The following is a 20,378-nucleotide window of genomic DNA, read 5'->3' as shown; positions in this document are numbered from 1 at the left end:
TTAACCAATGCTTACCAAGCACCCATTGAGGGCCAGCCACTGTAATAGGCACTGGGAATGAATAACCACAGGGTTAAGCTATTCTGTGGATTCTGATATTCAGAGACCCAAAATCTAGTCAGGAAGACAGACGTGTGACCAGGCAATTACGACAGAAGGGGCCAAATGACACAGCAAGAAGAAAGTGCTAAAAGCGCCCTAGAAGACATTAGGCAATTCTGTCTTCAGGAACTGGGGAAGGGGAGGGAGACTGAATAATGCGGCTCCAAAGGTCCTGGGGACACCTGTGAGTATGTTCCCTTCCACGGCAAAAGAGACTTTGCTGATCAAGTTAAGAATCTTGAGATGGGGGCGGTTATCCTGGATTAATCCACAGGGCCCAATGTAATCACAGGGTCCTCATAAGAGGGAGACAGGAGGGTCAGAGTCGCAGAAGGAGAATAGAACAGAGGCAAGAGAGGAGAGCGGGCAGGGGAAGAGAGAGAGGGATGATGGGAGAGGAAGGGATTCATGAGCCAAGGAATTCCGGCAGCCTCTAGAAGCTGAAAAAGGCCAGGAAATGAATTCTCCCCTGCAGAGCCTCCAGAAGGAATGCAGCCCTGCCAACACCTTCAGCCCAGTGAAAGCCATTTTGGACTCTGACCTTCACAACTGTAAGAGCATAAATTTATGTTGTTCTAAGTCACTAAAGTCATGGTAATTTGTGACAGCAGCCATAGGAAACTAACAGAGAAGTTTTCATCAGATACGAGAGACACTGGAACTGCAGTCAACTCTGATGTCTCTACCTTCTCTCCATTTGACCTCAACATTCTTAGCCTCTGCTTTGTCATCCTGTAAATGCAGATGATAATAGAACCTTCAATACAGGATTTTGAGAGAACTAAATAAAGTGCTTAATATGTGTAAAGGGGCTGGCACCCAGTAAGCCCTCAACAGTTGTTAATAAATATTACTTCTCTGCTGAGTTGATGGGGAGTCCATACAAGCCTGGCTGAGGTCACCTGGCAGAGCAGGAAATGGATTTCAGTTTCTTTGCCAGGCAGTGGCCCTTAAACCAACCATACTGCTCTGTCTCTTTCTGGGTCATCCTAACCTCAGCTGTTGTCTCTGTGTTTCAAAAACCCTTCAAAACAGCCACATTCTGGGGTGAGAAGAGAACTTGGCTTCTCCTCATGGGATTCACTGGGACAGCCAGCCCTAGTTCTTGGAAATGGTAGTGATGGTGGTGGAATTTTGCAACATGGCACAAGCAGAGCAGAGGCCACACCTCCCTGAGCTGCAGGGAGCTGCCCTGCACAACTCCGGGAAAAACCCCTGATAAAGCTACAAAACCTGTGAGGCAAATGTCCTTCATCCTCTTCACACTTCCCTCTTCCCGGGCATCCAAGGTCCAAAGAGGGCCTCTTGGTTCCCTAGACTTCATGGATCTACCCAACTCTGGTTCAATCCAAGGTTCTATGTCTTTTTCACAATCAAAACGAGGAAAACAGAATCCTGGGATCTTACAATGAGAAGGTGCTCACTGCTCTCTTTTCTCCAAGCTGAGCATTTCAGGCTCTTGTGCTGATTAGCCATACTTTCTAAACACGTCCCTGCAACAGATGGCTCAGTACTGTGATTCAAAGCCAGTTGGATCTACATGCTCCTATCGTGTACCAGGCCAGGTGTTAGGTATTGGGAAAAAAAAATGATATATAAGAAGGAGTCCCTGCCCTCAAGTGCTTATAGCTTAGTGGGAAAAAGACAGAAAGATATTTATCACCACTTTCCAAACCATCTCTGCATTGTTAAACAGGTTTTCAAACTCAAAGGAATGACTGGATCTGCCCAAAGGGTTAGGAAAGACCCTGTGACACCTTTAAATTATACTCTAAACAGCCACCTTTGCTGCTTATGCCTCTGGTTAACTCTGGCTGGCCTTAGGCTCCCGTGCTCTTTTCTCCTTGCAAAGTGCAGAAGGGATGGCTTTGGAGTCAGTTTGAATTCTGGAAGCAGCTGTCTACTAGCCCTTCAACCTTGAATGACTTCAGCATCTCTCTGAGCCTCAGTGACCTCATCTGCAAAAATAGCTATAGTAACATGGCTTCATGTGGCTAAAAGGAGATAATGGGTAAAGTTTCTAGAATGGGGCCAGCAAATAGTAGGTGCTTTACAAATGCCATGACCAACTTCCTACCCTATACTACAGCCTGCCAGGGTCAAACAGGATAAAAGTCAGACCCCTCATTTCCCTTCTTAAAAATAAGGCTTTGTCTTCCAGACACTTGGTTTAATTGCACACGGCCAGTGCTCTGGGATGATATAAAAGAGAGGAAGGCTATGAAGGTTCCCTCACCTTTTAATTTTTTTTAATTGGGGGTGCAGGAGAGACTCCAATTAATGCAGTGGCGCCAAAAAGGAAACACCAGCAGGCCCTGCGGGCTCATCCTCCTGCTGAGAGCAAAGCTCAAAAGGACACAGTCAGCAAAGGGTTACCCTTTAGTGCAAACACTGCTCCCTTCCCCTGCCCCTGTCCCACTCCCACCCCAGTCACTTCACCTTAAAGGGCCAGGCACCAGAGAACAAGGTAGTCAGTAAAAGCTGCTCTCATTAACAGTTTGCTCCCCAATTTTTCTCCCTTTGGCCTTGAAATTAAAAAAAAAAGAAAGAAAAAAAAAAGAAGGAGGAAAACAGGCAGGCAACAAAACAGGCAGTCCCTTAGGCTAGGATTTCCATGCCCCGCCTGGCAAGCAGCTCAGCCTGATCACCCAACCCCTTCTCTTTCTTCTTGATCAGGTCACACTGAACCAGGCCCTTGCCTGCCTACTGAAGCACCCTACACATGACTCTATTCTAGCCCTACATTCTGCCTTGCATTGCAGCTCTTGTGCTTCACCTATCCGTGTAAGCAACTGGACTCCAACTTCCTTATTCTCCTGTATGCCTTTAAGGGAATGTTCCCTACAGTGTTCTCAAAAAAGGGTTGATCACCTCATTGATACTAAGTTTTTGTTTATTAAGCACACATTTACTCTGAGCTAGGATTCCTGAGAGGCCTTGGTAAGACAGAATAACATGGGGTCCTCATTTCCAAGGTACTTATGGTCTAAAAGGAGACAGACACGAACAATTTCAATGCAGGATGATCAGTGCTATGAAAGAGGAAAAGAGGGGAGAGGTGGCTACAGAGAGAAATGGGCTGCAGCCAGCCTAAGATCTCTCTATTGTTCATAATTCTTACTGTGACTGAGCAAGAATTATACCAACAATAGTATAAGCTCCATGTGTGGTGCCTTAATATCCAGCCACTGATATATTCCAGGATTCCTACTGGACCGTGAGCTCCTCTGAATAGGCCCAGAAGATACAATAACAGAGTAGGTGCTCAGTTATGTTTGCTGAGTGAGCCTCTCAGAAATTTTAGCAGGCAGGAAAAACAGAGATAACTACGGAAATGAAGGTTCGGAGAGGTGGAATACCTCACCCCACCCTCAGTGGGAGTCAGGAAGGAAATATGTGAAAAGGGCACCCATCCATTCGGGGCAAATCAGAATGAGACCTGACCCAAGTCCAGTCTCTAGGGAGCCCTGCGACCTGAAGGTCTCTGGTGGCTTTATGCACGAGGCCTTCAGCAAACCCCTCTCTCCAGCTAATACCGAGTTTAGGACCTGAGGAAGTGACCCTGATGGCCACAGTGGGAAGGGTAAAGAGTTCATGCCTGCCAAAGTAGCACATGCACAGTCTATGAGTCAGGAGACCTGGGTTCTGCCACTAACTTGCCATGTGACCTTGGGCAAGTTTCTTCCCCTCTCTAACCCTACATTTCCTCATCTATAAAATGAGGGAGTTGGACAACATCTAAGATCACTTCCCATTGCAACATTCTATGAGTCCATGAACTTTCTATGCTTGGGGAAAAGAGGATTTACAAACCACGTCTGATTAAAACGCAGAGGCTGGAAAGAAGCAGTAATTATTCTCATTTTGCTGAAGGGACCCTGGAGTCGGGTGAAATCTTCAGAGGCCAAGCGGAGAGCAGGACCGAGTGCTCCCTGGCTATAGTCACTGAGCTGGAAACATTTAACAAGCAAGCCTCCTAAGGCTTTGTGTGCATACTGAGGACAAGGACTACTTACTATGCAGCAGGCCACCAGGGCGCCCTGAGCAAACCCTGCCAGGACATCGCCGGGATGGTGCTTGTGGTCAGATACGCGTGACAGTCCTGTGTAGAAGGCCATCATGATCAGGGTGAACTGCAGGAGGGGCCGGAGGAGGCGGGCACCTCGCCAAGTGAAGCGGGCCTGCAGGTAGAGCTGGAGGGAGAGAGAGAAAGCAAACAGGTACTCAGTGATATGCCAACCATCTGCATAATAGCCAAGGTTGGCCCACACCACACTTCTGCTAAGTGGAACCACCGGGACCTTGGGTGGCATGTTGAGGAAGAGCATTGTGTTTGAGTGTATTGTGTCCCCCAAATGCCATTATCTTTGTGGTCTTGTGTGGGGCAGGCGTTTTGGTGATGGTTGGATTTGCTTGGAATGTGCCCCACCCAGCTGTGGGCAATGATTCTGATGAGATGTTCCCATGGAGGCGTGGCCCCACCCATTCAGGGTGGGCCTTTATCAGTGGAGCTATATAAATGAGCTGCCTCGGGGGGCGGGGGGAGAAAAGAGAGTGCAGCTGGGAGTGATGTTTTGAAGAGGAGCAAGCTTGCTAGAGAGGAGCGTCCTGGGAGAAAGCCGTTTTGAGGCCGGAGCTTTGGAGCAGACGCCAGCTGCCTTCCTAGCTAGCAGAGGTTTTCCGGATGCCATTGGCCATCCTCCGGTGAAGGTACCCGATTGTTGAGGTGTTACCTTGGACTTTTTGTGGCCTTAAGACTGTAACTGTGTAGTGAAATAAACCCCCATTTTATAAAAGCCTGTCCATCTCTGGTGTTTTGCATTCTGCAGCATTAGCAGACCAAGACAAGCATTCAACTTGGACATGGACCTTCAACCAGTTATTTAAACTCTGAAACTCAGTTACCATACTGGGAAAAAAAAAAAAAAATAATAATAATAGAGCCCATCACTTAAGGAGGGCCAAGAGAGAAAATGCATGGAAATGGCCTTAGCATACTTTTTGGCACACATTAGGCACTTAATAAATGTCAGTTTCCTTTCACCTCCTTCTTGATGGGAATGCTAATTCAAGAACAATAGCCAGGATTAGAAAATGTTTCTATTTTATATTTGACGACAACTTACCCCACTTGTGTGTTTCCCTGGGAGTTTTGAGTGCATTGTCCCTAAACTACCTGCTTCTCAGAACTGCCGTGGAAATAACATACATGATGCAAGTGCTAGGCGTGTCTGTCCCAATATTCAGAAAGGGATGCTTCTGCTTCAAAGGAAAACAACTCTATCAAAGGACTAGTTTCTAAGTCACCACTATGGAGCTACCGATTTTGAATCAGGTATAAGGAAATACATTGTCAGAGAACTTTCAAATAGAGGCTGACAGATACTGGACTGGGTGGGGTAGGAGGATAACCTGAAGAAAAATGGCGACGGGAGGAAAAAACCTCTGGCTGAAGCAAAGAAATTAAAATGACGTCAACTGGGCATTGTCCCCTCAGAGTTATCTTACTGCAGTTTCCGTTCTAACCTCCGTGCATGAACTACTTCCCAAGTTCCTGTGGGAACTTGGGAAATGAGAAGGAAGAGGCAATGGTACAAGGGGGAACTTGCCACTACAAATCAAAGCATGAGTGGAGGAGAAAGGGGAAGAGAGCAGAGGGGAGGGGTCTGTTGACCTAAAGATAGACCTGGGGCAGTGGCAAAGGCGTGACTTTGCCCTTCCTGAGACAAATGGACACCTTCCTTTCGGTGGTCAGGAAAGAGCAAGGCAGTGGCCGATCCAAAGGAAACATGAAGGGAAGATTTTGGAGTCCCTCTTGGCTGTGTACTATAAGCCTAGAGAACTGAATCTTCAACTACTATTTTGAAAAAGGAAGCACAGAAAACAGCAGGCAATTTTATAATCACTTTGAAATTATACAAATTTATGATTGAAATACCTAAGGGTAACAAATGGAAAAAAAAAAGAAGAAAATGTGTTGATGATGTTGGCTGCCAAATGAGTGACAGAAACCAATAGTTTTCTCATATCCAAATAATAACCAGTTAAAAATCTAAAACGAGATAAAGCCCTCATAATAACATATGTGTTAAATAAATCATAATTATTTTACCAAGAACCTCACAGGGCCTTTATGATATAAGGGACATAAAGGACAGCTTGAATAAAGAGAGACCTAGAATTTTTATCTATAAGAACACTCAATTTATAATAAATGCATAAGCTGACATGCAAATTTGATGAGATTCTCATGAACACCCTAAAAAGATTTGGAGGAAAAACTTACTTGAAAAAATTATTCTAAAGATGACCTAAAAGACTAAACCTGTGGAACTACTCTGGGGGTGGGGGATGGAGAGAGGGGGTGGAGAAAGGGAGGGGGAAAAAGCCAGGCACTGTGATAGGGCCAAGGACACAGAAATAAGAAGTAATGCCTGCCTTTATGGAGCATATGGTCAGAGATATATGAAAACAAGTAAAGTGCACTGAAGTGTTTTGTAGGGGCTATGAAAGAAGTTGGGGAGCCAGGGCCAACTACTAAAGGGAAGGGATAAATGACTTGAATCTTGAAGAATAATAGGTGTTTGCTGGGAATTAAGGGGATAGTAGTGCAGGGTATGTATTCCATGAAGAGTGATGACTTAGAGGCTAGCAATCAATGTTCTCGAGCACTTCAAGCAGTCCAGCATAGCTAGAGAAGAGGGTGTGTGGGGGGGGGGTGCAGGGGAGCAATGATAAACGGGTGCAGAGGCAAGCAGGCCAGATCATGAAGGGCCTTAGTTGTCAAACTGAGGAACTTGGCCTTTATTCAGTGGGCCAATGCTTTCCAAACTATATTCCATTCATATTAAGGATCTTTCAAAAACAGTTTGGAACATGCTCTGTACTAAATCCTTATATTGGTCATTTACCATGCTTATAAGATTATTGAAGGCCCCAAGAAGTCCTGCAGATAAGAATCATTGTTTTTACAGAGCATCTACCTATTGAATCCCATTTGGAAAATGCTACGGCAACAATGGTAAAAATTAAATGGTCTTAGGTAAGACACTCAATACCACAGAAACTAATCTGGGCGCTTTTTAAGGGCCATAGGCAAGGCTAGGTTGCTACAGGCAATACTAAAGTTGCAGCAAATCCAAAGCTATAAGTCATATCTGCTGAAATGACCCAAAAGATAGGGACCAAAGATGCAATCATGGACCAAAGATGTCTTTCTTTTTGGAGTGCAGATGGGGATGATGCTGATCTATCTCCAGATAATCACAGGTCACTAATCACAGGACAAGATCAGGGGACAGGGAATTGACCATTTGCAGGGTGCCCACTGTGATGTGACCTTCCTCCAGCTCTTCTTGGCAGTGGACAGGGGTGGTGTGGCTAACAGAAAGAGCACAGGTTTTAAACAGAAAAACTTCACTGAGTCCCAGTGTTCTCATACATAAAACAGGTGGAGCAACCAATATCTTATGGGATTGTGGTAAGAACTGGTGATGATGTTGATCAAGTGTTTGGAATGCTGTGCTGCTCAATAAATAAATGTTTTTCTTCTCTAACCACTTCTCTTAATTTGGAGCTAGTAGTCCCAAAATTTTCCTAGTTCCCTCACTTAAAAATTTGCTGGTCCTCAGAAAATGCTTTTTCAAAATCCGCCCCCTCCCCCCCCACTAATGGAGTATTAGGTCAAGAGACTTGGTTTTAGGGTGGAGCAGAGGAAGGGTGGGTTTCCTAACCGGACAAGGCAAATATCTCCCCTTCCACTGACTCAGATACTTCATAAAAGAAAAAAACAAAACAACACAAAAAACCATGAGAGGAACCAGAGGAGAGAGGAAGAAACCAGTCATCAGAATAGCTTCAGGAAGGGAGTACTTATGAATGAGAAAGGAGTAGGGGGCCATGGAAAAAGAATTCCTTTGGAAAGCAATCAGGGAGGGAATTATAGTCAGCAGATGGAAGCTTGTTGCCCCACATCCATCAGTGACTAACATATTTATTGGGGAATGCCTCAAGAACTTGGGATGGATTTTGGTGCCTGCAGCTGCTTTTGGGAAAAGCAGTGCAGTAGGTAAAATGCATTTTGGTATGAGATGCATTTTGGCCTGGCTCTACCACTTACTAACTGTGGTTAATCTTTAGCAAGTCAGCCCTTCTAAGCATCAGTCTCCTTATCCATAAAAGGGGTTAACAGTAACTCCCTCTTAAAAGGAGACAGCATGGCATAAGACAGGGCCTCAACATACTCTTCAGAAATCTAGGTCACCCCTTTGCTTTGGTAAATGAGATTTACTCAATGACTATGGCAATTTCACCAAAACAAGTAAATTACTAAAGAAAAAGATTGCACAACCCAGTGGTTCCATCTGATTGATGAAGTAAGCAGATGCCAATAGGTTTTGAAGTTCTTCAAAGGATCAGATAAATTCCTCCCCATTCCACACTGATCGAACTGTTGAATGGATTGGATTTTGCAGGTTCATAACCTAGTCCACGAAAGCCATCCAGGCCACTCAACAGGCTTGGGTCTCACTAGGTTCAGTGCATACAATCCAGATTGCTCTACTCCCTTGGAAACCCAAGCCTGAGAAAAATATGTAACTCGGGAGGCTCCATTCATTTCCACCCCAGAGGGGGCAGGGGAGGAAGTCAAACCCTTCTGTGGATAAGGATGTCACGCTCCTGTCCTGGACCAAAAGGAGACTTTCTCATAATCAGAATTCCTGCAGGGACTTCAGCTAAGGCCTACACATCCTGAAAAGGGTGATTAGGAAGGCGGTGAGCAGAGCTGGACAAAACCAGAAAGGCTAATTCTCCCTGACTTTTCTTTGTCATCAGCAGCCCTAGGTTCTTATCTGTTTTCACTTCCTCATCTGTATGAAGGCCTCTCTGCTGGGAGAATCAGCAATCTGAATTCACTTCCTAAGGATCAAGGTGACACTGTGCAAAGCGTGTGATTTGCAGTCAGAGCAACTAGATTTGAATCTCTTCTGTGCTACATACCAGCTGTATGGCCCTGGACAAGTCACTCTGCTTCTCTGAATTTCTGTTTTCTCATATAAAAAGTAAGATTTGTTCATTCAAAAATGTGAGCATCTGTTATGTTCAAACCTCTCTGAAAGACTCAAACATAAATAAATCAATAAAATATACCCCTTCAATAAAAGGGAATATAATTTTAAAGTCCCTTTCTTGTACTAAGATTCTGCTTCCAATTGCTAAAATAAAACTGCTGATTATGGATATCATGAAAATTACAACAGAAAGGCATAGGTCTGCCCCTCCAAATAATGTATGTGAAAGTCCCTGGCACACAGAACTCACTTGGTAAATGGAGTTGTCTTCTCTTTCCTGGCCCTAGCTTCAAAATCTGGGTTCTGTGGAATTCTACAAAACCCCCCTTAGAAAGTTCTGACTGCATTCCAGCCTGCTCCTCTGGGCTGAACCAGCAGAGTCAAATGTAGGGTGAGTCACACTCTCTTTCTTGCTAAGTCATTTGTGTTTCATTAAATGATTTGCATACTGGTGAAACAGGTCTGTACTGTCCTCTCACTTCATTTCCATCACCCATGGGACAGCTCTGCAAAGAGTGAAAAGGAGGCTTTTGTCCTTCCTTATGCCCCTGCCTGCCCTCTTCCTGGCTGCCAGTCCACTCACCCACACCCACAGCGAAGAACTTTCTCCCTTCTCTAATCTCTTCCATGGCTCCCGAGGGGTCTCCGGCTCACATGCCTGCTGGCTCGCCTACATGGCGTAGGATGAGAATTTCTCCCCGGGAAGTAAGTTATTTATCTACTAGGCTGTTTCTACTTCAGTAACTGGAATAATAGACCTTCAGGCCAGAAGGGGAATTTTTGGTTGACTTTCTCCTCTTTTAGAAGGCAATCACTTTGTTTTAGTTCAGTTTGAAAAAAATTTTTTTTATTGTTTGCTTTTTAATTTTTTGATAAAGTTAAAAAAATGAATGAGTGTGAAAAAAAGTAAATGAACAATGGGGGGAGTTGGGGAATGGAATGTTTTGGATGCTCTTTTTTATTCTAATTTTTATTTTATTTTTTGGAGTAATGAAAATGTTCAAAGATTGTGGTGATCAATGCACAGCTATGAACAACTGATTTACACTTTGAAGGATTGTATGTTATGTGAATATATCTCAATAAAATTGCATTAAAAAAAGAGAAGGCAATCAGATCTTATTTGTCTTCGGTCACTATAAGGGGGCGGAAAGGAAACTACCATTTGTTAAGCACCATCTCAGGCACTGTGCTAAAGGTGCTTTAAATGGCATTTCTGCAAATGGCAACATATCCCTGGTAGGTGGACACCATTGCACCAGTTTTACAGATGAAGACATCAAGTCCACGTACTTGCTCAAAGGTTACAGAGAACCACAGTTTATATGGAATAAGGTTTGCCTCTTTCTAAGTTCATGCTCTAACCACAGAACCACTTGTCTTCTTTAGGGAATTAGTGCTTTGCACACAAAGTATTGGTCTTTTGTACTGGAACTCTGTTCTTAGAGGGTAGAAGCAATTTGAAGGGACTACACAGTTGTTATAGACTAAAGGACACCTGGAACTTCAGGCTTTTCTTATTCACCCATCACGTACTTTCATAATTGCCCATATCCGCACAGGTGTAGCTTTTGTTAGCAGCAGCTCTGGCCTCGTCTTAAGCCTAATGCAACCCCTTAACAGACTTAGCTCTTTCCACTGTGCTTCAACCCCTCAGCCCAACCCTACTCAGAGAATGCATCCAACTTTTTTTGCAATTATTTACTTTTCAGTCTTTCCACTTAAAATTGTGAGCTCTTTTGAGGTCTGGCACAGGACGGTTTCTCAGAAACTGCCTACTGGATAGATGGATGGAGGGATGCATGGATGAGTGGATGGAGAACATAAGAGGAAAAAAGAGGGAAAACATCTGGTGCAGTGGTTTATTCCCCTTGGAATCAAAAACCTTGTTTCTGTAAGAGGTTTCAACAGACACTCCCAGGATCTGTGAGAAGACCATGCCTCGTGGGCATACCAGATCCCACTGCTGTGGGATTCCAAGCATGTTGAACAAAACCTCAATGACTAACAACCACAGGCCAGAGAACATGGCTGTCAGAATACAGCCACTTCCTGGTTTCCTGGGTACCCGACAAATCCTTGGACACATAAACAGTTTCATAGGGCACGACAGTAAAGAGTCAATAGGTAAATACTTTAGCAAAGATCTTCTGTACATCACACACTTCCCTTAGTGATCTATCAAGTCAGTGATAAGGAGAACAAACAAACAAAAAAAAAATCCTAAGTGGAATGGAAAGGAGCATAGCCTTGGGGTGTCTGAAGGCCTTGCATTCATTCATTCATTCATTCATTCATCAAATATTCATTACATACTGACTGTTTTGGAAAGTGGGGCTATAAAAGCGAATACAGCAGCAGAAATTCTCCCCTGCAGAGGCAAACAAATAAACTAGTAAATGCACAGTATGTCAGATGGTTCTGAATTGGGGAAAAAACAAGACTGTAAAGAGAGATAGGGAGTACAGGAGGAGGGGCTCGTCATTTTAAACAGGGTGGTCAGGGAAAACTTCTCTAGAAAAGTGACCTGAAAAAGGCAACGGAGCCAGATTCCTGGGAGAAGAGCGCGAGCAAGTGAAGGAAATGCATTGACACCAACTTGCTGTTGCCTATTCTGGGTCACAAAATGAGAAAGGTAGGGACTAATGATCCCCAAGGTCTTTTCAACTCTCAGTGAGCCTTCCTCCACTCCTTGCTTCCTACCTGCCATCAACGTTGACCTGAATGGAAAACCTGTAGTTCCCTCAAATCCCCATCCCTCTTGTTACCTGCACACAGAGAGCTGTTCCAGTCTCCGCATCGTCACATGACTGACCCTACTAGAAGCCTTCCCAGGCTTCTGGCACCCTTGACCCCAGGTTAGTTTGGGTGCCCCAATTCTGAGTGTCTGTAATAACCTGCATATTCCCTTGCCCCTATTGCACCACATTTGAGACTGTTGTAATGACAGTCTGTCTACTTCTCTATACTATGAACTCCTCCAGGGGTGCAATTATGTCTTACTCATCTCTGAATTCCCAGAAGGTAACAAAGTGCCAGGCACAACGGAGATGCCAGGCATGCTATAAGAATTGTTGCCTGCCCTGGTGCTGGCAGTTTGTCCAGAGAGCCAAATCCCTCAAGTCCTGATCATGGAGGTTCAGGGCCAATTCAGACGTGGTCCTCTGGGGTTTAAGCCAGGGCTCCGGGGCAGGAAGCATCATTTGTGTTTATATATGCTGTGGATTTTTCTTATTAGAATTTGCATTAATCTCCAACAGGCCTTAACCTCATCCTAAAGCTTCTGTGCCCAGAGATAATTTGGTGTTTGGGGCATGGTTTTTCCAAGCTAACCATTTTGCAAATTGAAACCTAACACGGAGTGCCCTCCAGAGCTATGGGAGGTTCTGGGATGGCGACTGGTGCTGAAAGACCTAGACTGGTGACAGCTGGTGTTTCTCATCTGCTGCAAAACTCAATAGTATGCGGACATACATCTGTCCCTGATGGCTTCCCACCTTCCCTTTCAGCACTCACAGTAGTTCAAACTTCTTTTAAATTGAGCCGTAGAGAAACAGATACCATCTAATCCCACCCTTTCATTTGACAGATGGGGAATGTGAGGTCCAGAGAGGAAAAAGTGGCCACAGTCCTGCAAAATAGACATAATTGTGACCACTTAACAGATGAGACCACTGAGGCTCTAAGGTTAAGGTGTCTACTTATGGTCCCATAGCTAGGAATTGGCATGGCCAGATTTGATTCCAGGTCCATCTGACTCCAACCAAGCTGGCTCCAGGGAAGCTGTGGAATCCCAGGCTTTTCGTGTTAACAAAAGCATAGGGTGCACTGGGGAAGGCTGGGATCTCTTTGCCCAACTCCAGCACTTCCTGAAGCCCCAAATGAAAGTACTGGGGGGAGGTTCAAAGGGCTTCTCTGGCTGATGGCAGGATTCCCCATCTCCCTGGGCCAGCAGCATGCAGCAATGGTGTTCTTCAAATGCCCTTTAGAAAGTTTTACAAATTGGATTAAAAGGGCTGGGATCTCTGCATAATCTCTCTCTCTCTCTCTCTCTCTCTCTCTCTCTCTCTCTCTCTCTCTCACACACACACACACACACACACACACACACACACAGAAAAAAACAGTTCCAGCAAAGAGTACTATCCTCCTGACAGGCCCTTAGCTTCAGAGGTTGTTTAAGGGCAAGATAACCTTAGAGGTAAAAATAGGTTTGCATGTGTATATGTTGTATGCATACTGCCTGTTAGTTGTGTGCTCAGTGTGAGCATGTTGTGAAAGTTCCCAAGAGTGTGTGGTGTGTCCATGTGTTGTAATAACTTGCTTAGGGGATCAACAAGGCTCTTCTCTTTCTCCCCCACCCCCATCACCCCCCTTTCTCTCTCCCTCCTTCCCTCCCTTCTTTCCTTCCAGGAATATGAAAGCCCTATGTTTTATTCCTCTTTCAGAGATAGGCAAATAAACATTCAGTCCAAATATACTCCTCACCCCATCACCCGCACAGAGGGCCCTTACTATGATCACAGCTGGTAACAGATGATGGGTGGGTGTGGGGGAAGGAGATAGACATCTCAGCTGCTAAAGCAGGTCAACTTCTGGAGAAAGTGACGTTACAATAAGGAGGTATATTTCTCGAGTTCAGCCTGAAGAGTTTTGTTTTGTTTTCCGTAGTGCGGTACAATACATAGCACAATACAGAACACACAGTGACTCCGGTGTCATAAAGACCAACCTTTCAAATACCTTTTCTGACTCTTACTGGCTCTGGAATTTTTATTACTTAACCTCTTAGATTCAGATTTTTTTTTTTTTTTAATCTGAAAACAGGGTAATGAAAGTGTATCTCATTAGATTACTGAATCGGTGCACAGGAGGCACCCAAATCATGCCGGCACTTCTACTTTGGGTCCTATTGTGCAGGACATAGTACACAGTGGCGGTTACAAAATTATCCAGTGTTTTTCTCTTGGAAGAAAATGAAGAACTGTGGAAAAAATGAACACATGCCCACTCCTCCAAGCACCTTTACAGAACACTCAAATTATATTTGTAGTACAATTGCTTCCCGACCTGGGTAAAATATAAAAATGGAGCAGGAACCCAAATATCATTGCTAAATTGTCCTTTCTAAGAGCAAAACAAAAAAATAAGGAATGAAAGCAAATGCTATTCGTGAATAAATAAAATCTACATTTAATGTTTTTATAAGTTGGGGCCCACCTTTTAGCTCTGCATCCTAGGGAACGGGAAGCCCAGAGGCCTCCGAAACTTGGAAAGGATTGGGGAAACAAACAAAACAAAAACCACTCTGCTGTTTTTTCCAATTCCTAATTATGTTTTTAAAGTAAGTTGAAATCCAAAAGTTCTTTTTCCAAACAGCTAACGCTCCTCTGAGCCACGTCTGACCTCCCAACGCCTTCTCGCTCTAAACCCCGTCAAAGCAGCCCAAAGTAGGAAGCACCTTGGCATGAGGACCTCACTCAAGGGGAGAGGAAAAAGCAGGGGAGACCATATTTAACTGACAAAGAAAAACAGGGCAGCTCGCTGTCTGTATGGCAGCTGGAGGGGACCAGGGCATTTCAGCTCCACTGTTCGAGCATCTCCAGAAAATCAGAGCAGACACATGGCAAGGACAGCAGCTTGGAGTCAGGAAAGTGAATTCGAATCTCGACTTCACCAATGGTTGAAGGGCCTCAGACATGCTACTTAACTTCCCTGGGCCTTGGTCTTTAGATCCAAGAAATGGGGATAAGGATTTCGTACTGCACAGTGTTGCTGTGAGGTCATGCGTACTCATGGATGCAGAAGTATTTTGTAAAACGAAAACTCATGGTGTGTAATTAGATAATGATGATCTCTAGGGTCCTTGTGTGAGTCAAGAATGGAGAACTGGTACGATGAACATGATCAGAAGGCTTGGAGTTGAGTGATATTTGTGATGTTTATATAAAATTTGGAAGTTCACTCAAATTCTGAGCCCTATTTGGCGATCATTTCCCCAAAATAAGAGATAATAATATTACTTATAAAAGGTGAGGATCAAATGAGACGGATTTTCAGACAACAGTGATTGTTAATCATAAAATGTTAATCACATCTTTATCATTTTGTAATTTCAAAATGGGTGCATAATTCTTATCAAGCCACCATGATAAAGAGTATTTTTATTTAAAAAGTAGGGAAGGCCTGGGAAATAAAACAATTTCTAGGAAGGCAGTGGCAGGGCTCAGAATGGAATTTAACTTTTCTAACTAACCTCTTTTTTCAAGGACTTCACATGAATCTGTCCCCTAACCATTCTGAGGCCTATTTGCACAGAAGGGATTCGAGCTGCAGCTGCTCTCTGTTCTAATAGGAGGGAAGATACTTACCACCAAATACAGCATGGTGAACATGGAGAAGGAGGCATGGCCAGAGAAGAAGGACTTCCTGCAAGAGTAAGAGAGGGCCATGAAAGGGCCATATTCACATCCCTGATACACATTCGTCTGTCTGTCTTCCCTCCCTAGAGTGCGACCTGGAGAGCAGGAACTGTGTCTTCTTCCTTTATCTGTATCCTTGGATGTGCTTTGGACACTGCCTGGAACACAGCAGCCACTCATGAATGCATGAAGAAACAAAAGAATGAATGAATGAATCGACTTACCAGCACTATATCAAAATTGTTTTATGTACACATCTGCCTCAACCATTGGACGGAGTTCCTCAAGAACAGAGACTGTGCCTTATTCACCTGTCTAAACCAGAGCCCAGTGCTAGTCTTGCCACCTAGTAGTGTTCAATAAGTGTTCACTGAACTGGACTGCATCAAAGGAGTGCAAGCTCTGGCCATAGGGAGGTAGCATCTCACCTGGCTTCCTGCACTTTGCTGTCATCTCCTCTGCATTTGTAGTTCTGAATGTAGCCTTCAGAGCAGTTGATCTGGCTGAAATCAAGGTTGCAGACGCTCAAGAAGTGAGGACGCAGGCGCCCTATAGACACCTTGGCAATGTCTGTGAAGGACTGGCTGATGGCACAGCCAAAGAGGAAGCAACCAACTTGCTTGTAGAGGGCTGCCACATAGGGATTCTGAATAGTTGAGCGGGACTTCTCCTTCAGGTAATAGATCCGGTAGAATTCCCCTGTGATGATCTGAAAGGAAACCAATAGGGGAATTAAGGAGTATCAAGACTTATCACCAGAACTGATGCTATAGGATGTGGAGAAATTAGAACACTCATTGTGAACAACATTGTGTGACCGTAATTAACAGCACTGAATTATATATTCAAATGTGGTTGAAAGGGGAAGTTTTAGGGTGCATATATGGTACCATAATAAAAAGTAAAAAAAAACAAAAAACAAAAACCAAAAACCATGTGACAGCACAACACAGTGAACCCTGAGTTAAACCACATACTAGAGTTAATAGTACAATTATAAAAACATGCTTTCATCAATTGTAACAAATGTAGCTCAGAAGGCAAGGTGTTAATAATAGGGTGGGATATGGAAATCCTGTATTTTATGCATGATTGTTCTGTAAACCCGCAACCTCTCTAATTAAAAAAAAAAAGAAAAAAAAAACAAAAACTAATGTTGTAAAGCCTGTAAAGGATGTTTAATGAGATAAAATAATGTGCATTATATAACTGCATCTTATAATCTATAAAATCCCAATAGTCTCCTCGAAAAACATACAGATGTAAATAAATATACACAGGAGGAAAAATCAAAGTGCTAACATGGCCATTATTTCCTTTTTTTGTAAAGGCCTCCAGTGGCCATGTGGTATCTCTGGAATAAGAAAAATGTATAATAAAATATATTTATATGTAAATATATGTTCTTTTTTTTTTTTTTTTTTTTTTTTAAAGAGAGTGACAAGTAAGGACTTACCTACAGATAAAAAATAGAAGAATTAAGGACATGGTTAAAGGTGACCAGGGATGTCAAGGCTAATCTTGGGATTCTGGGATTTGGGGTAGGGGATACCAACGATGATCTGAACTTCAGTAAGGCCTCAGCCCTTGTGGCAACACTGAGTCATGGTGGGGCCTTCGTTAAAATGGTAAAGGCCCCAAGGCCAGGTGCTGGGTTTGGATCCACCCCCTACCACCCATCTGGTGTCCTTTTAATAACTTAACCTTTCTGAGCTTCAGTTTTTTCCCCCACAAAAGGAGGCTATTCACTTTTGTAGAGTTGTTGGCTTAACTGTGACAATATGGATGGGAAGTTACCTGGATCATACAAGTATGGTGTGATGAAAAGAACAGTGATCTAAAAACCAAGAAACTTAGTATCACTGGTCTAAAAACCAAGGAAACTTCTAGTATAATGCCCATCAGTGTTGAATTACCAAGTCTACCACTATTGTCTCCTTGGATCTTGGGGGACAGCAAGGGGCTCTTTAAACTTGATTTTGGTACCTTCCCTCATCCTCCTGAGTCTACAACTTGATACTTAGAGGAGATTTATCGCTACTTAAAAAAAAAAAAAGCTAAATTATTGCATTTCTGCAGTACACCAGGTATTTCTTTCATACACATTACTTCACAAAATCCTCACAAAACCCATGAGATATGTATTGTTATTGCCCTATTATAATCAGAGAGAGGAAGTGCCTTGCCTGAAACTGCCTGGTTTTACATGAAGGTAAATAAATGCTCATGACGTCTACATGGCACAGGTCCATCTCTGCCTTGGTGATGCACATCCAAAGGGAGACTGGAACCTGCTGCCCTTGTCTAAACTCTACAGCACAGCCCTGGCCACTTCCTGGTTGCAACCACAGCCCAGGGACAGCAATGTTCAGCTCTTTGCTCACCACAAAAGTCCCTTTCACACTTCCGCACAGGGCAGGATGATGAGACACACTTGCCCTTTCAGGGAGCAGAGAGCATGTTCACAACCGCAAGGGAAGCAATAGATGGACATATCCGGACACTCTTTCCAAAGGCCCCCGTTAGTCTTTCACAGTGGGGGAAGGTGTCAAGGCATGGGTCTTGATCCAGGTCCTCAAGAGGTCCTAAGTCTGGAGGTAGGTTGGCCATGTAGGAGGCACATACCAGCTGGACAGGTGCAGCAGTGATAACAGCTAATACCAGTGCTAACATTTATACAGTTAATTCTGCGTTTATTAAATGTTCTCTATTTCTAAATGCTACAATGTGTTTTCCCACGTCATACTGAGTATGAGTCTCTTTTAGAAGGGGATGGCCAAAGTCTAGTCCAGCATCCTAGAGTAGTACTAATATCTGACCCAGAATAGGTACTCAGAGACTACTGGTTGAAGGAACGAATGAATAAAACCAAGCAGGATAGTAGTCCTCAGAGTTGCCTTACTGCAAAATTGGAAATAGCCACTAAACATTACCAAGAGCCCTTTGATAATACGTTGCAGAGATTAAAATCTGAGATGCACAGCAAGACAGAAATGAAAAGGGCCATTATATATAGAAGAAACTGAGCTCCAAATTAACACATATCTTAAGATTAGACCCAAGTGTCCTGATTCCCTGCCCAGCTTTCTTTCTTAGCATTCAAGATCAAATTCCCCTTTTGAACCTGTTTATACATTTACCCTACGTAACCTTGCAAGCTAACAAGTTCCAGGTGTTTAGTACCACAATCACGTTCTCTTACTCTTTCTCATTCTTCCTTATTTACAAATCACGCTTATGTGACTTTAAACACAGGGGGCAGAACACCAAGCTAGGAGTCAAGTAGTCAGGGTTCAAGTCCTTACTTGGACACTACTGGTTGAGTGAATCTGGGATGTCACTCCCTCTCTTTGTTGTTTTCATTTTCTCCATTTGCAAAATGAGGGTACTAAACGCTCATTATTATTTCATCACTGCAGTGACATTTACTATCAACTCTCCTGTCCTCCCTCCATCACTGTCCTCCCAACCAGGCAAAAGTACAAGCAACAACAGAAGAAAGTTACTTCCTGAGATGACACTGCAGACAAGGAATGGAACCAAGCCTCTACTCCTAATCCCAGTTCTCAGTTCCCTGTACCATGCCACTGCCAGGATTAAGAAATTGTTTCTAAGCAAGCTTGGATTGAGTGTCAATCAGCATACTTTCCTGTTTGATGCTGAGAAAGAATACTTGGGTTTCAACTGCAAATGAGCACATCTTATATGAACTTAATGGTTAATCATAGTTGAGTCACCTCTCATTCAACTTCATCTTAGAGAAGGAGTTTGACTACGACTCAATAACTCCTTTCAGCTCTAACATCAAATCATTCTAAAATTACAGTTTTCAATGCCACAGTCTTGCACACTGAATTAGGAATTAAAATGCTTCCTCCTCTCATGGGAAGATATAGAGGTGAAGGGGAAAACATTTATAGCATCTCAGCTTCCTAATGATGATGATAACGGCAGCAATCTCTGACATTTCTTTTGCACTTTACAGAATCTGCCACTCTGTAAGGTAGATAGGCCCCATTCTACAGATGGGGATACTCAAGCTCTGAGAGATAAAATGATCTAAAGGTTTTGAGGCTAGTAAGTGACAGAGGTAAGGGGAGAACCCAGGTATTCTGATGCTTAAGTTCAAGTCCCACAGCAGACTACATGGAGAACTTTCTATAATTTCTAGTGTTATTAAAAACAATCTCTATTGTAAAGCAGTAATCGCATATTTTGAAGGACAGGGCAAGGCAAAAGCCCCTTAGCAGACATATGACTCCAGGGCCACATGGCTTCTGGGGCAGCTCTGATGGATCTTGGAATTAATGAGCAACAAATTATGTATTTTCTCTATACCCTTATACAGGAGGGTCGGGGAGTTGACAACGCAGCCATAAATCATCATTATGAACCAGCTGGACTGGGCTTCTTGTAATCCAAACCCTTAAAAGGCCATTTAATGAAATTCAGGCTGTGAAAAGCAGTCCAAATACCTCACCTCTGCAGAACAGACGAAGGCTTAAATTGTTCTCCACTATGTTATACACCTAACTCTGGAGTCCCAGATTTACAGCTTTCGGATTTTACTCATTACTCAGAATGTTTTCATTCCCAGGTAATAAAATAAGCTCTTCCCTCTCACTCTGCCTACAAAGGCTCTGTCTCCACCCCCAGACTCCAGCCCCTGGAGCCCTCATTTCTGCCTCAGACAGCACTGTTGTGATATGTAAATTTCACTGCTGCAGAAAAATACCTTCAATGTTGATCCCGTTCTGAAACAGCAAGCAACAGATTCTGGGGG

At 43.6% G+C, this 20,378-nt stretch overlaps 1 protein-coding gene across 1 annotated transcript in view; it reads right to left on the bottom strand.

Moving 5' to 3' along the window:
• The window catches only part of PLPP3 (phospholipid phosphatase 3), a 79,476-nt gene that overhangs the window by 10,121 nt on the left and 48,977 nt on the right, over positions 1 to 20,378 (bottom strand). Inside the window, exons 3-5 of the mRNA XM_037827112.1 lie at positions 16,024 to 16,304; positions 15,545 to 15,602; positions 4,119 to 4,295 (exon numbers count right to left, since the gene is read on the bottom strand). Coding sequence (XP_037683040.1) covers positions 4,119 to 4,295; positions 15,545 to 15,602; positions 16,024 to 16,304 — 516 coding nt within the window. The remainder of the gene's footprint in view (positions 1 to 4,118; positions 4,296 to 15,544; positions 15,603 to 16,023; positions 16,305 to 20,378) is intronic.

Source organism: Choloepus didactylus, chromosome 2, assembly GCF_015220235.1.
Source record: "Choloepus didactylus isolate mChoDid1 chromosome 2, mChoDid1.pri, whole genome shotgun sequence".
Lineage (NCBI taxonomy): Eukaryota > Metazoa > Chordata > Mammalia > Pilosa > Megalonychidae > Choloepus > Choloepus didactylus.
The sequence above is the reverse complement of the archived record's forward strand: the minus strand, read 5'-3'. Positions and strand labels throughout refer to the sequence as shown.